This window comes from Anopheles maculipalpis, chromosome 3RL, assembly GCF_943734695.1.
Source record: "Anopheles maculipalpis chromosome 3RL, idAnoMacuDA_375_x, whole genome shotgun sequence".
Classification (NCBI taxonomy): domain Eukaryota; kingdom Metazoa; phylum Arthropoda; class Insecta; order Diptera; family Culicidae; genus Anopheles; species Anopheles maculipalpis.
The window spans coordinates 80,133,503-80,148,122 of record NC_064872.1 but is presented as its reverse complement, the minus strand read 5'-3'; the positions used below and the strand labels follow the sequence as shown (position 1 = coordinate 80,148,122).

Sequence of the window (14,620 nt, the reverse complement as noted above, 5' to 3'; positions counted from 1 at the left end):
TTATGATCGATCTGGTGCTTATACAATTGTGTCTTCCTCTTTGCTTTGCTTGCTTATCTATTGTCAGAACTAACTGTATCGCTATATACGATTCAGAAAAGAAAATTTCAATTCCAATAAACAATAACAAAAATAGAGTTTCATACTTCAAAAAAACGAAGAATAATTTAGTCATAAAACAATCCCATAACTATAGCCCAAAGTCTGTTCTAGTTTCAATGCTGCACTTAACTGTGCCTTTAAAATAAAATACTATTGGACATTTATCGGTTTAATTGGGCACAATTCTTCAATTTACATACAATTTACAGATTATACATCATCTAGAGAAGCAATTAATAAGTGATAAATTTCTTCTTTGATTTTACAAACGCCTCGCCTCGGTTTCCTTTCACTTGATTATATCCGTAGCTGGTATATCCGTAATCAGTGCCTCGTACGGGTAGACGGTTCATCCCAGAATTAGTAAACAATCAATTCAATTTCATTTCAAGATTTTCAAGAGCTTCTCTCGTGTTTATTTACTTTGTTTCCATTCTAAATTCAGTTTCAATAATTAAATGATTTTTTTTTTGCAAATAAATGGTAGTTCGTGATAAGCTTTCATTATTTTACTTACTTTCTACAGACTTTAATGTCCCTTCTCAATGTGTTTGCTTCTTCTTAATGTGTTTTCCTATGAAATTGATGATAAACTTTTTTTAAAATTTTATTTTTTTATTTACGGTCCAGTGCCGTATTGTCAACACCGCTTGTGTTGAATAGATTTTCAAATATAGATAAGACATTTCCTCCTTATTCTTTGCCTTATCCCGGGGTTTACTCGGTTGAACTATTTTTTTAATTATTTTTAAATATTTGTTTGCATGGGAATAGCATTTGCTACCGAAAACAAGCACATCGTACCCACTAGAAAATGGTTAAAAAACTGAATCTCTAACTTTCATAACCGTTTACACACTCAACACATAACCGTACCTGACGCATTTCCTTCCGGCACAACTAAAACCTCCGTTGGCTTTTCCGTACCATTTCTTTAACATCAGTTTGATTACACGATCTACCCAAACTCCCGCACAATACCATTTACACAAAGTGCATCAAACGTCGCTCACTTAATCCAATTCATTCCGCTATCAGCGCTTCCCTCATAATAAGGCAAAGAAGAAAAAAAAACCTGCTCTAGAAGCAACAACTAAAATCATTAGCGAAAAGTGAACAGAATAGAATAAAAAAAAAACCACTCCCCACAGTTCTACGCACAATTTAGCCGTTTGATTGTAGATCGAGTGCCGGCCCAACGTCCAACGGCCCAGTGCGCTTCCTGGGGAAGGATGATTATCCGGCAGCCAGCCCGGAAGGTGGAGTCGCCGGACTCGCTCGCCCAGTGGGTAAATTATAGCGCTCCAGATGTAAATTACAACCACGGCGTGCCAGCAGTGCGGCTCACTACCTACTGCTACCGTTTCCAGTGGTTACAGAACACCCAGCAAGTCGATCTGTAGTACTATCAACCTTCCAGCAAAATCTTACCACCTCTGCCGGCATTACAAATTGGATTGCGATCGCAAACCAACTGGCGAGAAGATCATTCTCGCAGAAATGTGGTGCGCGAAAAAAAAAACCCCCACCCAACTCAACAGTGTGTGTGGAACTACAAATAAAACGGCCATTGACGTACGTGCAGATACTGAATCGACGTGAGCAATAGATGTTACTCGTGTGCTTTAACGGCTTCTAATAATGTGTGTACAGCACCATCGGTTTTTTCTTGTTGCTGCTGCCTGCCTGCATGCATACATTATGCAACGTAGGCGTTTTAGTTCCCTTTTCTCACATCCCTTTTTCCGCATCTGCACAGCTTTGCTGCTTACTATCACGCACAGTAACTGTAATATGTTATGCAGAGATGTATCTTTCGAAAGAGATCGTTTTTTTTGTCTTACTAACCAATACCTTCGGACGAACGAGCTTTATCAATGGATGGATAGGTCGGGCGAAACCGTATTTGCAATAATAAAATTTCGCTTTTCGTTTCGTTTGGCAGTTTAATTACCTTTCTGGTTTTGTTTTTTTCAATTACACCGTTGTAGTGTTTCACGTTTCACACTGCTTTGCTGCCATGTTACCTTGTTGATTGTATTGTAGACTTTTTGTTTTGCATTGGAGCAGTTTCGTTCTATTTCGTTCTTAAGTCCTGCGAAACGAATTGTTTATCGAAGCAAAACGATCGCTATTGTTTCACGTGCTTCATTAACACATCACGATTGAATCTATTTATAATTGTAGTGAAATTATTTTCATTTTCTTTCTGCTCTTTATGTTGCAGTCTTTTTTATTATTTTGTACGCATTTTAACCAGGTGTTGAAAAATTTCCATAACCCTTTTCATAGAACTGTGGTTTGCTATTTTTCCTTGCTTTTTATTTTACATTTAATTTTTTAAATATTTTAATAAAGTGCATTTTAATATTTTACTTCAAGCTTACGAAAGGGTTTTCTCCTTTTCTCCCTTCTGTTCTTCTTTTTTCGATGTTAGTTTTTCAAACGGTGCTGTTTTTAAGTATATTTTCGGTGGACGAATGTAAGATCTAAGTTACATCTTTGTTTTTTATTTTACATCACTGAGAAAATTGATTAATGTTTGCTAAAATTTGTTTACTTGTTCTTGCGTTTTATTTTAAATTTCGTATTTTTTTTAAATAATTCAATTAAAGGACTTAAAAGGAACTGAACGGCTTAGAGCCAATTCCACATTCATGGCTATATAGAAAACCCAAGCCAACTTTAACTCGAAACATCCGAAATTGCCACAAAAAACACACACAGCCATCGGTGCGACACATTATAAGAATATCAATATGCAAACCAGGATGTGAAATAAGGTTACACGGTCGAACGAGTCGCCGACTCCTGCCGAGGTGTGCAGCATAATCCCCAAAACGACCAAAACCATTCATCAATCGGACACTCTTTCACGTCACCAAGCTTTTCGGCATAACGGTATGCGTATATCAGTGGCTGGCGCTCCGAAAGAGCCCCCCAATCATTCCATCATTTCATGCTCCCTCCCTAGAGGAAGAAACTTGAGTTATGCTGGCCGAGGCGCTTAACTGCTCGTGTTCGGGTTCATTATGTAAGGGCATTGGTTGATAACCAGAAGCTAATTGTCGATGACAGACGTCACTTGAGGGCGTGCCGTTTTTAACACGCTTAATATTTCTTCATATTGAAATGGAAGGGTCCGAAGTGCTTCGCATTGCCAGACCACGTGCACGCACATCTCCGGAATCGATGGTGTTTGCTTCTACCCGTGGTTCATTTGGTCATTAACGAAACTGTTAATAATTCAACGTACGGCGTACGGGTGCATTATTGGGCCATCTTTGTACGGGTCGCACCGAAGCAAGTCTATTTCATGGAGGGATATTGATTCTTATTCAGCACTGTCAACTGTAAACAAAACCATAGCAAAACGCTAATCGCAAATACGCGATCGACAGCTATGTGGTAATCGATTGACGCAACAGCCTTTCGTTTGGGACACTTTCCGAGGAAAGTACAATGCATTAATCGACCACCGAAACATTGCAGTCGATTATAATGGCTCTTATGCAAAATGATCCTACACCAAAGCAAAAAGAAATGAGCATGGAAATCAATATCTGATAAGACAGGAAAAGAAACTCTCTCGAACGGTGGACATCGTTTCGATCTTATGCAACTCCCGATTCGATCGATGCACATAATTCGCGCAGCGCCGAAAAGTGCTCAAATTACCATTTACAGTTCGACGTGATTAGCTCTAAATTAAATCAGTGAAGAGAGAGAGAGAGAGATATATTTTAAATTTGATTTCATTATAATTTCCAAAGGGGAGCTGCCCTCTCGTTCTCAGTCAGCACCAGAACAACCTAACGGGTTGGCCACCACAAGGTTGTAATTGGATAATAAATAAATTGGGCTCGTGGCGCACGCGAAAACAGCAAACATTCTTGCCGAAGAGAACCACCCCACAGCACACTAACACTATCAATCAACGTAACGGCAGTGTACCGGTGAATTTGAAATGAAATGGAAAATGGAAGCCTATATTTTGCATCCCTGTGGGCTGCTGCTTGAACATGAAGCGTGATATCATTCTAACCACCCGCCACCCGTCTGAGACGATCGATGCCAGCAGGAGAATTATTTCATTATGATTTAATTCAATGCGAGGCTGTGGTGCTTTCCCAAAACGCTTTAACTCGGGGTTAAACGCTTTTTCTTTGTCTACTTTTTTGCTTTCGGGTGAAATGTGCGGAATTGCTGCAAATTTTAACCGAAATTTTGTTGGGCGGAAGAGGAAAATTTTGATTTTGCTCGATAATGCTGATGGTTTTGGAGCATTCAAGGCGCTATAAGCGTGGTGATGTGATCGTGGTAGAGATAGAGACGGGAGAAAGAAAGTTGTGCGATAAGAGCACGTTGAAAGCTTTTTTTTACACGTATAATCGGACGTTTGACCCTTGGCGGATAAAAGAGGTTTTGGGGAGAGATCAAATAATTATGAAGTCGAAGCTTATTGTCTAATAAACTTTGCAAATTATTTTAGATTAGACTTTTCGATGATTTCAAGAATGGAAAAATCTTTTTTGACCTATTGGACCTTATTGAAGTCATCCAAAGCTTCGCCTATCAGGAATTAAAAGTTAAAAAAGCGTAACGTTCGGCACGAGGGGACGTAGAGAACCACGCCGACCTCGTTGGATCGGATCAAATGGAGTCAAACCTGTCCGAGATCGGATGCAGCTGTGGATGGAGGATCGCACCCTGATGATAAGCTCATTGCTTAAATCGTCATGATAAGCTTCATGTTTGCTGTTTGCTCACTAAATGCTGATGCTCCCTGCTAGCTGGGCTACATTTATACTGCCCAGCGGTAGCTTCAAAAAGTCACATAAAAATGCACAAATGCATTGTTCCAGGCTGGTTCAATATTTGATTTTTGCAAAATACACCTTTGAAACAGTCCGCAAACGTTCGCTGATAGCAAATGAATGCAAAATGATTGATGAATGAATATATTAGACTTGCCAGAACGTTTAAGCAAACGAGGAAGCGACTTAGCGATGAAGGTCTTGCATGTGTTTACTCTTTTCGTACGTGAAGAAGTTCTTGTCTCAGACACGTTACAATACTTTGGGGTGTTTTCAAATTTCAGGTCGTATGTAAACTCCTGGAAACATGCAAATAGATAAGATAGGCTAGATCTCTTTATCATAGGATCAGCTACAGAGCATCGACAATTGCTACAAGTGGAAGCGCCATAACGAGTTGCAAAACTAACCAATTTCTCAAAAGTTTATCACACACTTCTTACAGAAGTAAATTGCTGCTGCTGCTAAATTAGTTTTATTGAGTTTCTTCCTCGTGCATCAAATGACGTTAACCGAAAAATGGAAAACCCCCACCCTGTCCATTGCCGAAGAATCCTCCACCAAGTCCAGGAAAGATCGACGAGAAGCTATCGGTAAAGTTGGTCCACGGTAGGGTAAACTGTGGAAATCTGAATCCACCCGATGGTTGGGTCAGGTTTGGTAGAAGACGCCCAAAGTCTGGGAACTGATCTGTACCGTTGCTATTGCCGGAGAAGTTAAAGCTTTGTCCCGTTCCGTTAATGTTATAGCCACCTCCGCCACCGTAATGGAAGCTGGCCGGTATGGCAACAACGGCAACGAGCGCCACACTTAGAACGGATAGGAGCGATAGAATGCACTTCATGCTTACGCGTCTTTTGTAGAAGGTGATCTATCTATGTCTAATAGTGTCAAGTCAAACGGCTCCGGTTTTTATAGTACGAACGAAAGCTCAACACAATCAAACATTGGGATGAAGATATTCTGAAACAAACTCACCGAACTGCATACATTAATGCAAGTTGTTCCAGCTGTGTCAATGTTTTGATAGTTATGGCAGATGAAACTACTAGAATTAGTTTCCATTAGACATCAGTTTCCAAATGACCGAAACGAGCAAAAGAGTGTTCAGAAATTCCAATTTCCACTATTGAATCAAAAAAAGCGTACAGTAGCTTTTTTTATTGATATTATCGAAAATTTGCCGTACGAAACAATTTGCTAATATTTTTAAAAGTTTTTCTTTGCTTTTGAGACGTATTTGACGCGGTCCAAAGATCAATTTTATCTTTATTTTGATTATTGAATCTGTCCGCCTTTTTTTTTTTTTGGCAGTTTTAAATGGCGTGTTTAGTATGTGTCTGAAGATCAAAATTGCTCTAGTAAGTTAAGGTCATTATTATTATTGTTTATTCGTCCATCTATAACGGCTTAACGAGGCAAAACAAGTTACATGTTTTAACATTACTTACAAGGTATGACAAAACATAAATATAGTATTCGAGGAGCGATCTAACTCGTCAGCAATAGAAAGCTTTTAAACACCGGAAGTCGTCAAAGTCACGGGTCAGTTTGAATATTAATCGTAGAGTTCTATTGGCGCGGTTGATTACGCTGTCCGACGGCTCCGTCCATCTGGACTTAGCCGGCTGTGGGATCCACTCCACCACGGACAACTGCACCATCAAACTTCCTGATCACACATCCATCTTTTCCGCCGAAGCAATAGCAATTCAACTAGCCACCGACGAAGGACTACAGACTGACCGACCGAACGTCATCCTCAGCGACAGTGCCAGTGTTCTAGCTGCCCTGGAACACGGTACCTCCAAAGAGCCTCACATCAAGCTCCTAGACTCCATACCTGCATCCCCGACAATCGTTTTCTGTTGGATTCTGGAACATTCCGGAATCATCTTCTCCCAACACTGGAACTCCACATGGCACAACGTAGACCTCAGCAACAAACTCCGTCCTATCAAGCACAACACCTCTTCATGGGAAGATATCGAATTCAGCCACATCCAACGAGTCCTTTCCCGCCTTCGTATAGGCCATACCCGCCTTACCTCCTAGAAAAATCCAGTCCTCCACTTTGCAGCTTCTGTGGTGTTGACATTACCGTCCGCCACATCCTCACCGATTGCCATGGATACACGACACACCGAGCCACCTGCCAACTAGAAACTGATTTAACGACAATCCTATCCTGATTTAACGACCCGACAAACTCCAGCAGAACCGCCTCATTAGATTTTTACGCATCACATACATAGAAATTTAAACAATAGTTTAAACTTATCCGATACAATATGCCATAATAGTTTCCATAGTTTTATAGGCAATAGTTTTCCATAATATTTAAGCCACATATACGATAGTTTTGTATTAGATTAAACCATCTTTTATATAAAGTAGAGAGGCGAATGTAGTCTCTAAGACTCAAAGCCTCTAGGAAAAAACGAAAAAAAAAAACGATGTCCGAGGGTCGATTTTTGGATAATAGCTAGCTCACTACATTTGTGTAATTTTTACAACGCATATACCGTTTATATAATAGTCATAAATAACCACTGATCTCGCACGCACTGAGATGCTGACGCTGAGAACATTCTACCAAATATTGGTAAAGTTCTATCAATTAGAAGTATCGAAAGTAGCAGCTTTAAAATGGCGTATAATAGATGATCAATCATAAGAACGATCGTCAACTGACGTACAATGGTTATCGAACAAAATCGAATATCAAATTACCATCGGTTGAAGAGCCATAAAGAGTTATTCGATTGATAACACAAAAAGTCTCCATCTAGGAGTTCTTACATACTTTCTCAAAAGCTTATCACACATTTCTTACAATAGTGTCGAAGAACCAAAGCTTAGTTAAATTGCATTCTAATTTATTTATTTATTTTCTTCCTCGTGCATTCTCATCGAACACCTTCATCAAATGACGTTAACCGAAAAATGGAAAACCCCCACCCTGTCCATTGCCGAAGAAACCTCCACCAAAGCCAGGAAAGATCGACGGTCCTCCCAACGTTTGTGTCAGGTTTGGTAGGAGGCGACCAAAATCTGGAGGTGGAGCTGTATCGTTGCTATCACTCGAGTAGTTGAAGCTTCGTTCCGTTCCGTTGATGCTGTATCCACCTCCACCACCATAATGATAGTCGGCTGGTATGGCTACAACGACAATCAGCGTCACACTTAGAACGGATAGAAGCTGTAGAATACACTTCATGATTATCGTCTTCGGTTCAAGGGTGTGGTGGTAACTTGGGGGTGATCTGTCCCGAGTAATAATGTCAAGTCTAGCGTTTAAGGTTTTTTTTATAGTACTAATGGAAGCTTAACACAGTCAAACATTGGGATGAAGATATTCTGAAACAAACTCACCGAACTGCATACGTTAATGCAAGTTGTTCCAGCTGTGTCAATGTTTTGATAGCTATGGCTGATGAAACTAGGAATTGGTGAAAGCTTATTTTTCCCCGAGAGTGTCTTGACACCGTTCAAAAAATTCTAATCTTACAAGATCGCTTCCCAATGCCATAATTAAAGAACAGAAAAATATTTGTTCAGATGAAGCGCTATCACCCGTTACACTTCCGCATATGATTTCAAACAATTATCAATAGCTATTCCTTAGCTTTATAAGGCACATCCCGCTTATCAGTAGTCCACAGTTCACTTCCTGGTGTTTCCGGCTCGAAAAGCGAAGCAATGAAAGTTTTCCTCATATTCCTTGCTACCGCTCTTTTTGCGGTAGCTACCGCTGAAAATCACCCGGTTCCAAGGGGACCAAAACCTGTAGACAGTGACTCCAGCAGTAGTAGTGAATCTTCCGAGAGTGGACAAACTGCCGAACAACAACCAGATAACGGCAGTATTCAACCGATCAGTATCTTTGGACCACAGCGTCCGTGGTGGCCTTTCCCAAGGATTCCAAAAATCCCACCATCGTGGCGTCCGAGCCCTCCGTTTGGTGGACATGGACGTCCTCCGTTCGGTGGACGCCCTCCATTCGGTGGACACGGCCATCCGTGGTGGTGGAGACCTCGACCAACGACTAGCACTGCAGCTCCGGAGGGAACTTCCGTGGCCAGTCCAACAACTTCGCCTGCTGAAACGACCACTCAGGAGGCCACTACCACTGAACAGGCAACGACTACGGAAGAGGCTACCACTACCGAGGAGGCAACTACCAATGAGGAGGCAACGACTACCGAGGAGGCTACCACTACCGAGGAGGCAACGACTACCGAGGAGGCAACGACTACCGAGGAGGCAACGACGACCGAGGAGGCAACGACTACCGAGGAGGCAACGACTACTGATGGCTCTTCTTAAATGAAAAGATTGAGCAAATCCGAATTCCTATCCCAAATTATTCAATAAAAGCAAAGCATTTTCTGCAATGAAACAACCAAGTGTGGCAAACGATTTATTGGTAAATCAGTTTTAAAATTAATATTTCCAATTCATCAACAACAGTAGCAGTTTAGACTAACAAATAATGGAAAAAGTATTACAAAAAAAGGAAATTAAGATCCCCAATCACATTGAATCTAAGTTTGGCAAGTGTCTGATTTTTGCTGCTCATGTAATCGGATTTATAATAAACTTTCCTTACACTTACTAGTTTAATGATCGCTGGTCATTGGTCCAAATAAGAAAAAAAAACTACAAATAAATTGAAGTGGAGTTCCACAAATAGATGCACCGCCCAAAGACGCACTCGTATGCTTGAACGCCTTGAATGGATAAAACTGAGCGAGTTATCGCCGTATTTAACTGGGAGGGGGTAGAGGAGTCAAAGTGAGGTGTTCCGCAAAAAGATGCGCGGCTTCAAGACGCATCCAACGGTACGCCGTACGCCAGGATCGTACCAAGAACGGCCGAGTTATCGTCTATTTTCCACGGGAATGCTGTTATTTTCCGCAATAACTTGGTGTGGGATGGAGGGATCGGGTTGGAGTGTTGGGCAAAAAGCGGCGCGGCCTCAAGACATATCCAATGGTATGCCGTACGCAAGGATCGGACCAAGCACGGCCGAGTTATCGCGGATTTTCCACGGGAATGGTGTTATTTTCCACAATAACTTGGTGGGGGGTGGAGGAATCGGGTTGGGGTGTTGGGCAAAAAGACGCGCGGCCTCAAGACGCATCCAACGGTATGCCGTACGCCAGGGTCGGACCAGGAGTGACCGAGTTATCGCCGATTTTCCACGGGAATGCTGTTATTTTCCACAATAACTTGGTGGGTGATGGAGGGATCGGGTTGGGGTGTTGGGCAAAAAGACGCGCGGCCTCAAGACGCATCCAACGGTATGCCGTACGCCAGGATCGTACCAAGAATGACCGAGTTATCGCCGATTTTCCACGGGAATGCTGTTATTTTCCGCAATAACTTGGTGTGGGATGGAGGGATCGGGTTGGAGTGTTGGGCAAAAAGCGGCGCGGCCTCAAGACATATCCAATGGTATGCCGTACGCAAGGATCGGACCAAGCACGGCCGAGTTATCGCGGATTTTCCACGGGAATGGTGTTATTTTCCACAATAACTTGGTGGGGGGTGGAGGAATCGGGTTGGGGTGTTGGGCAAAAAGACGCGCGGCCTCAAGACGCATCCAACGGTATGCCGTACGCCAGGGTCGGACCAGGAGTGACCGAGTTATCGCCGATTTTCCACGGGAATGCTGTTATTTTCCACAATAACTTGGTGGGTGATGGAGGGATCGGGTTGGGGTGTTGGGCAAAAAGACGCGCGGCCTCAAGACGCATCCAACGGTATGCCGTACGCCAGGATCGTACCAAGAATGACCGAGTTATCGCCGATTTTCCACGGGAATGCTGGTGGCAGAAATCCCCCACCCCCGGCGCCCCAACTAAGGGGGATTTGGAAAATCCCCCTTAGTTCCCTTTTATATTCGAAAATTCATTGTGGAGGTCTTTTTGAAAGAAATTTTAAGAAAGAAACTAAATTCAGTACAAATATCATAAAATTAGGAAAACACTCCAAATTTAGCGGAAAAATATTTGTCATGACGGAAAGAAACTAATTTTCGGACCACTTTTAAAATTTCCATTTGGTACCTCTTCGCCTGGTATGCTCTCCTGTTACTCCTGGTCGGATTTTGCCGCATCGAAATCTACAAAAATCTGGCACAAAAATCCGACCAGGAGTAACAGGAGAGCATGATTTCGAAGAGGCAGCTCGGGCCGGCCAAAAAATTCCAAATCCAGTTTTAATTTTCGAAATCCAAGTTAAAGTTGCGTTGGAAATTTTAAGTTTGGAATTCAACAATAAATTTTGCCGCCGGTTTTTAAACTGATTTTGGAATTTTTTGGCCGGCCCGGGCTGCCTCTTCGAAATCATGCTCTCCTGTTACTCCTGGTCGGATTTTTGTGCCAGATTTTTGTGGATTTCGATGCGGCAAAATCCGACCAGGAGTAACAGGAGAACATACCAGGCGAAGAGGTAGCAAATGGAAATTTTAAAAGTGGTCCGAAAATTAGTTTCTTTCCGTCATGACAAATATTTTTCCGCTCAATTTGGAGTGTTTTCCCAATTTTATGATATTTGTCCTGAATTTAGTTTCTTTCTTAAAATTTCTTTCAAAAAGACCTCCACAACGTGTTTTTTAATATTAAAGGGAACTAAGGGGGATTTTCCAAATCCCTGGGGCGGCGGGGGTGGGGGATTTCTGCCACCAGCATTCCCGTGGAAAATCGGCGATAGCTCGGCCGTGCTTGATACGATCCTGGCGTACGGCATACCATTGGATACGTCTTGAGGCCGCGCCGCTTTTTGCCGAACACTCCAACCCAATCCCTCCGCTCCCCGCCGAGTTATTGCGGAAAATAACAGCATTCCCGTGGAAAATCGGCGATAACTCGGTCATTCTTGGTCCGATCCTGGCGTACGGCATACCATTGGATGCGTCTTGAGGCCGCGCCTCTTTTTGGCGAACACCTCAACCCGATCCTTCCACCCCCTGCTGAGTTATTGTGGAAAATAACAGCATTCCCGTGGAAAACCGACGATAACTCGGTCACTCCTGGTCCGATCCTGGCGTACGGCATACCGTTGGATGTGTCTTGAGGCCGCGCGTCTTTTTGCCGAACACCGCAACCCGATCCCTCCATCCCACACCAAGTTATTGTGGAAAATAACAACATTCCCGTGGAAAATCGGTAATAGCTCGCTCATTCATGGTCCGATCCTGGCGTCCGGCATACCGTTGGATGCGTCTTGAGGCCGCGCATCTTTTTGCCCAACATCTCAACCCGATCCCTGCACCCCTCGCCCTCACCCTCACCAAAAATATGAATTATCAATTTTTACAATAAATATTAACACAAAAATGCTAAAAATACGACGTTGAGCTGTAACAATGTAAACTTAATAAAAAATAATAATTTATCAACTGTTTTAATAGTCTGTCCCTAAGCGCAAATTTCCGTTAAATTATTTAAAACGTTGTTTCATATTACCACAGACTTTTAGCATAGCCGACAGTTGCGCCCTCTATTGGTGGGTACGGAAAGAGTTTCCTATACGCTTCGGTTACACAATGGTGCAAACCACAGTAAAAATGTCCAAATATTATTTATTTTCCTTGTGCAAATTAGACTACATTTAAATACTTGACCAGTTTTTAGGAATATGCCAAAATATCCAATAAAAAAGTAAACGCTTTTCTAATGTTGCTGTTGGTTGTTGTGTAATATTTATTATTGAAATTTTCCTTTTTCTTTGCTTCATTTATTCATTATAATTTGTCTATTACGTTTGTCTGCAATTTGTAGTATTAGCAGAAGTAGTAAGTAACGCCTTTAGGTTTGGAGTTTTTATTCACGGACTGCTGGTGTAAATTTGGCCAGTGGCATGATAGGATGACCCGCGTATTTTATTATCATTTGGATAGTTGTCTCCAAACGCGCTTTTCACCCTTACTGCTGATTGCTGTAAGGGCTTTAGTAGAGTTGTTGCCAATGTTCAATGAACGAACGGGTTCTGTACGAGAGAGAGTTGTAAAAATTTGCTATTTGAATTTTCGCGCACAATGAACTGTCTGTGTTTGTGTTGTGCCTGTGTGTTAGAAGCCATTGCAGAGCGACAGATAGAGCAAGAGTTTAGAATTGTGGAGTTACAGCTTTGTTTATGACTTTAACTGATCGCTCGCGCGATGTTAACTATGCAGTACAATTTGTTGTTGAAAGTATATGGTTTTATATGGTTAGAGAATCGGACGCATCGTCATATTTCAACTTGGTACGAATTCTGCCCATCCTGTCATAATGTAAAATTGAAGGAAAATAAAACGATAAAACAACATTCCTCTATATATCACTTCACTGGTAACAAAACACACACACACGCAGAAAATGTTGTAAACTTTATCAATCGCCATCACCACTACCATCATATCCTAGCTAAGCCAAACTTTCATCCTTCGTCCCCATGTCCCAGCTTCTTTGTTGCGTTTTCTTGTCATTTTCCTACCCACACCGACATTCCCATCCTTCCCATTCCCCAGCGACATATGATGGCGGAAGCGGCGTTGCATATAACCTACGTACTACAAACCAGAAGAGCAGTTTTTTAGACGGTGTAGTTTTAACGATGGCGCTCTCGTCTGATTCATTGCATTATTGCATGTATATATAATTATTCGTAAACTTTTGCGTTCAATCAAAAGCATTTTCCTTCAAAAGCGATCCCCCATTTTGTTGATTGCTTTCCCAGCAAGTAGATTGAATCGTTGAAGGCGTTAATCTAGTTTTTTTTTTCTATTTTGTTTGCTTCTTCTCAGTATATGTTTAAGTTTAACATCCATGATCACAGGAGAAATAACTTGCATTATGTATGTATGCACTGCCGACGAATAGAGTTCCTAATTCACATATTTCGTTCATTTTCGACGTAGTATATCCTTTTCCGTTAGCTCCTTTTCATTCTAGTCTTCTCATTCTCTTCGTTAAGAAAATAATCATCTAAACAATCCGCGATGGATTCGATACATTGGCCGCTCGATTATGGATTCGATTTCAATAACGCAAAAAAAAAACACGAATAAATGATAGAAAATCGACCACACAACTCAATACAAGAGTAGGTGAAATAATGTAAAAAATTCTCTAGAAAGCAAAAATCAAATCAATATATGCTCGCGATACATGTTTTGTGCGTTGTATGAAATTATTTGTAATGAGGTATTTAAAGTGAATAAAAAAAGCAAATGGGAAATGATAGGTGAAACCATTTTCTCAACTTCCATTTTACCGTACGCATACACGATCGACCTTTTTTTTTCATTTTTTCAGTAGGTATTATTTGTTCTATTGTAATATTTCATTTTTTCGATTCATTTTGTCGCTTTTGTTTGTGTTTTGTTTTTTTGTTTTAACGGTATACTGTACTTTTTGCTTTGTTTAATAAATAATTTAAAATTGTAAAAGTCTTTCATTACTTAGTAGTAGCTGGTGTACGTGTGTGTGTGTGTTGTTGTTTCTTTCTCTCCTTTTCGAACAGTTCACATTCCACTTTGTTTCTACTAGTTATTCCTTCTCGAGTTCATTTTGCGCGCAGAATGCCATTTCCATTCCCATTTGAAAAGCGTGATTATACGGTGTGGCAAACCGATATAGATAATAACACACATCAAAGGTACCTTTTGCTAATGATTAGAACAACCGGAAGTAGTAGAAATGGTAGGA

General features: G+C 41.3%; 5 protein-coding genes across 6 annotated transcripts in view; 1 reads left to right on the top strand and 4 right to left on the bottom strand.

The window, feature by feature from the left end:
• LOC126563291 (40S ribosomal protein S24) overlaps positions 1–14,620 on the top strand; it is a 478,430-nt gene that overhangs the window by 179,808 nt on the left and 284,002 nt on the right. The window lies entirely within an intron of this gene.
• LOC126563401 (U6 snRNA-associated Sm-like protein LSm2) overlaps positions 1–14,620 on the bottom strand; it is a 507,910-nt gene that overhangs the window by 209,471 nt on the left and 283,819 nt on the right. The window lies entirely within an intron of this gene.
• Positions 1–14,620, bottom strand: part of LOC126561488 (uncharacterized) — a 581,387-nt gene that overhangs the window by 440,774 nt on the left and 125,993 nt on the right. The gene's annotated exons all lie outside the window — the stretch shown is intronic.
• Positions 5,428–14,620, bottom strand: part of LOC126563349 (uncharacterized) — a 147,122-nt gene continuing 137,929 nt past the window's right edge. Inside the window, exon 2 of the mRNA XM_050219985.1 lies at positions 5,428–5,764. Coding sequence (XP_050075942.1) covers positions 5,428–5,763 — 336 coding nt within the window. The 5' untranslated portion in view covers position 5,764. The remainder of the gene's footprint in view (positions 5,765–14,620) is intronic.
• Positions 7,855–8,139, bottom strand: LOC126563404 (uncharacterized). The gene has a single exon (XM_050220045.1). The coding sequence runs from the start codon at positions 8,137–8,139 to the stop codon at positions 7,855–7,857; it is 285 nt and encodes a 94-aa protein (XP_050076002.1).

Bases quoted from the DNA above. Each gene is read 5' to 3' on its own strand.
- LOC126563404 (XM_050220045.1), bottom strand. From the start codon at position 8,139: ATGAAGTGTATTCTACAGCTTCTATCCGTTCTAAGTGTGACGCTGATT.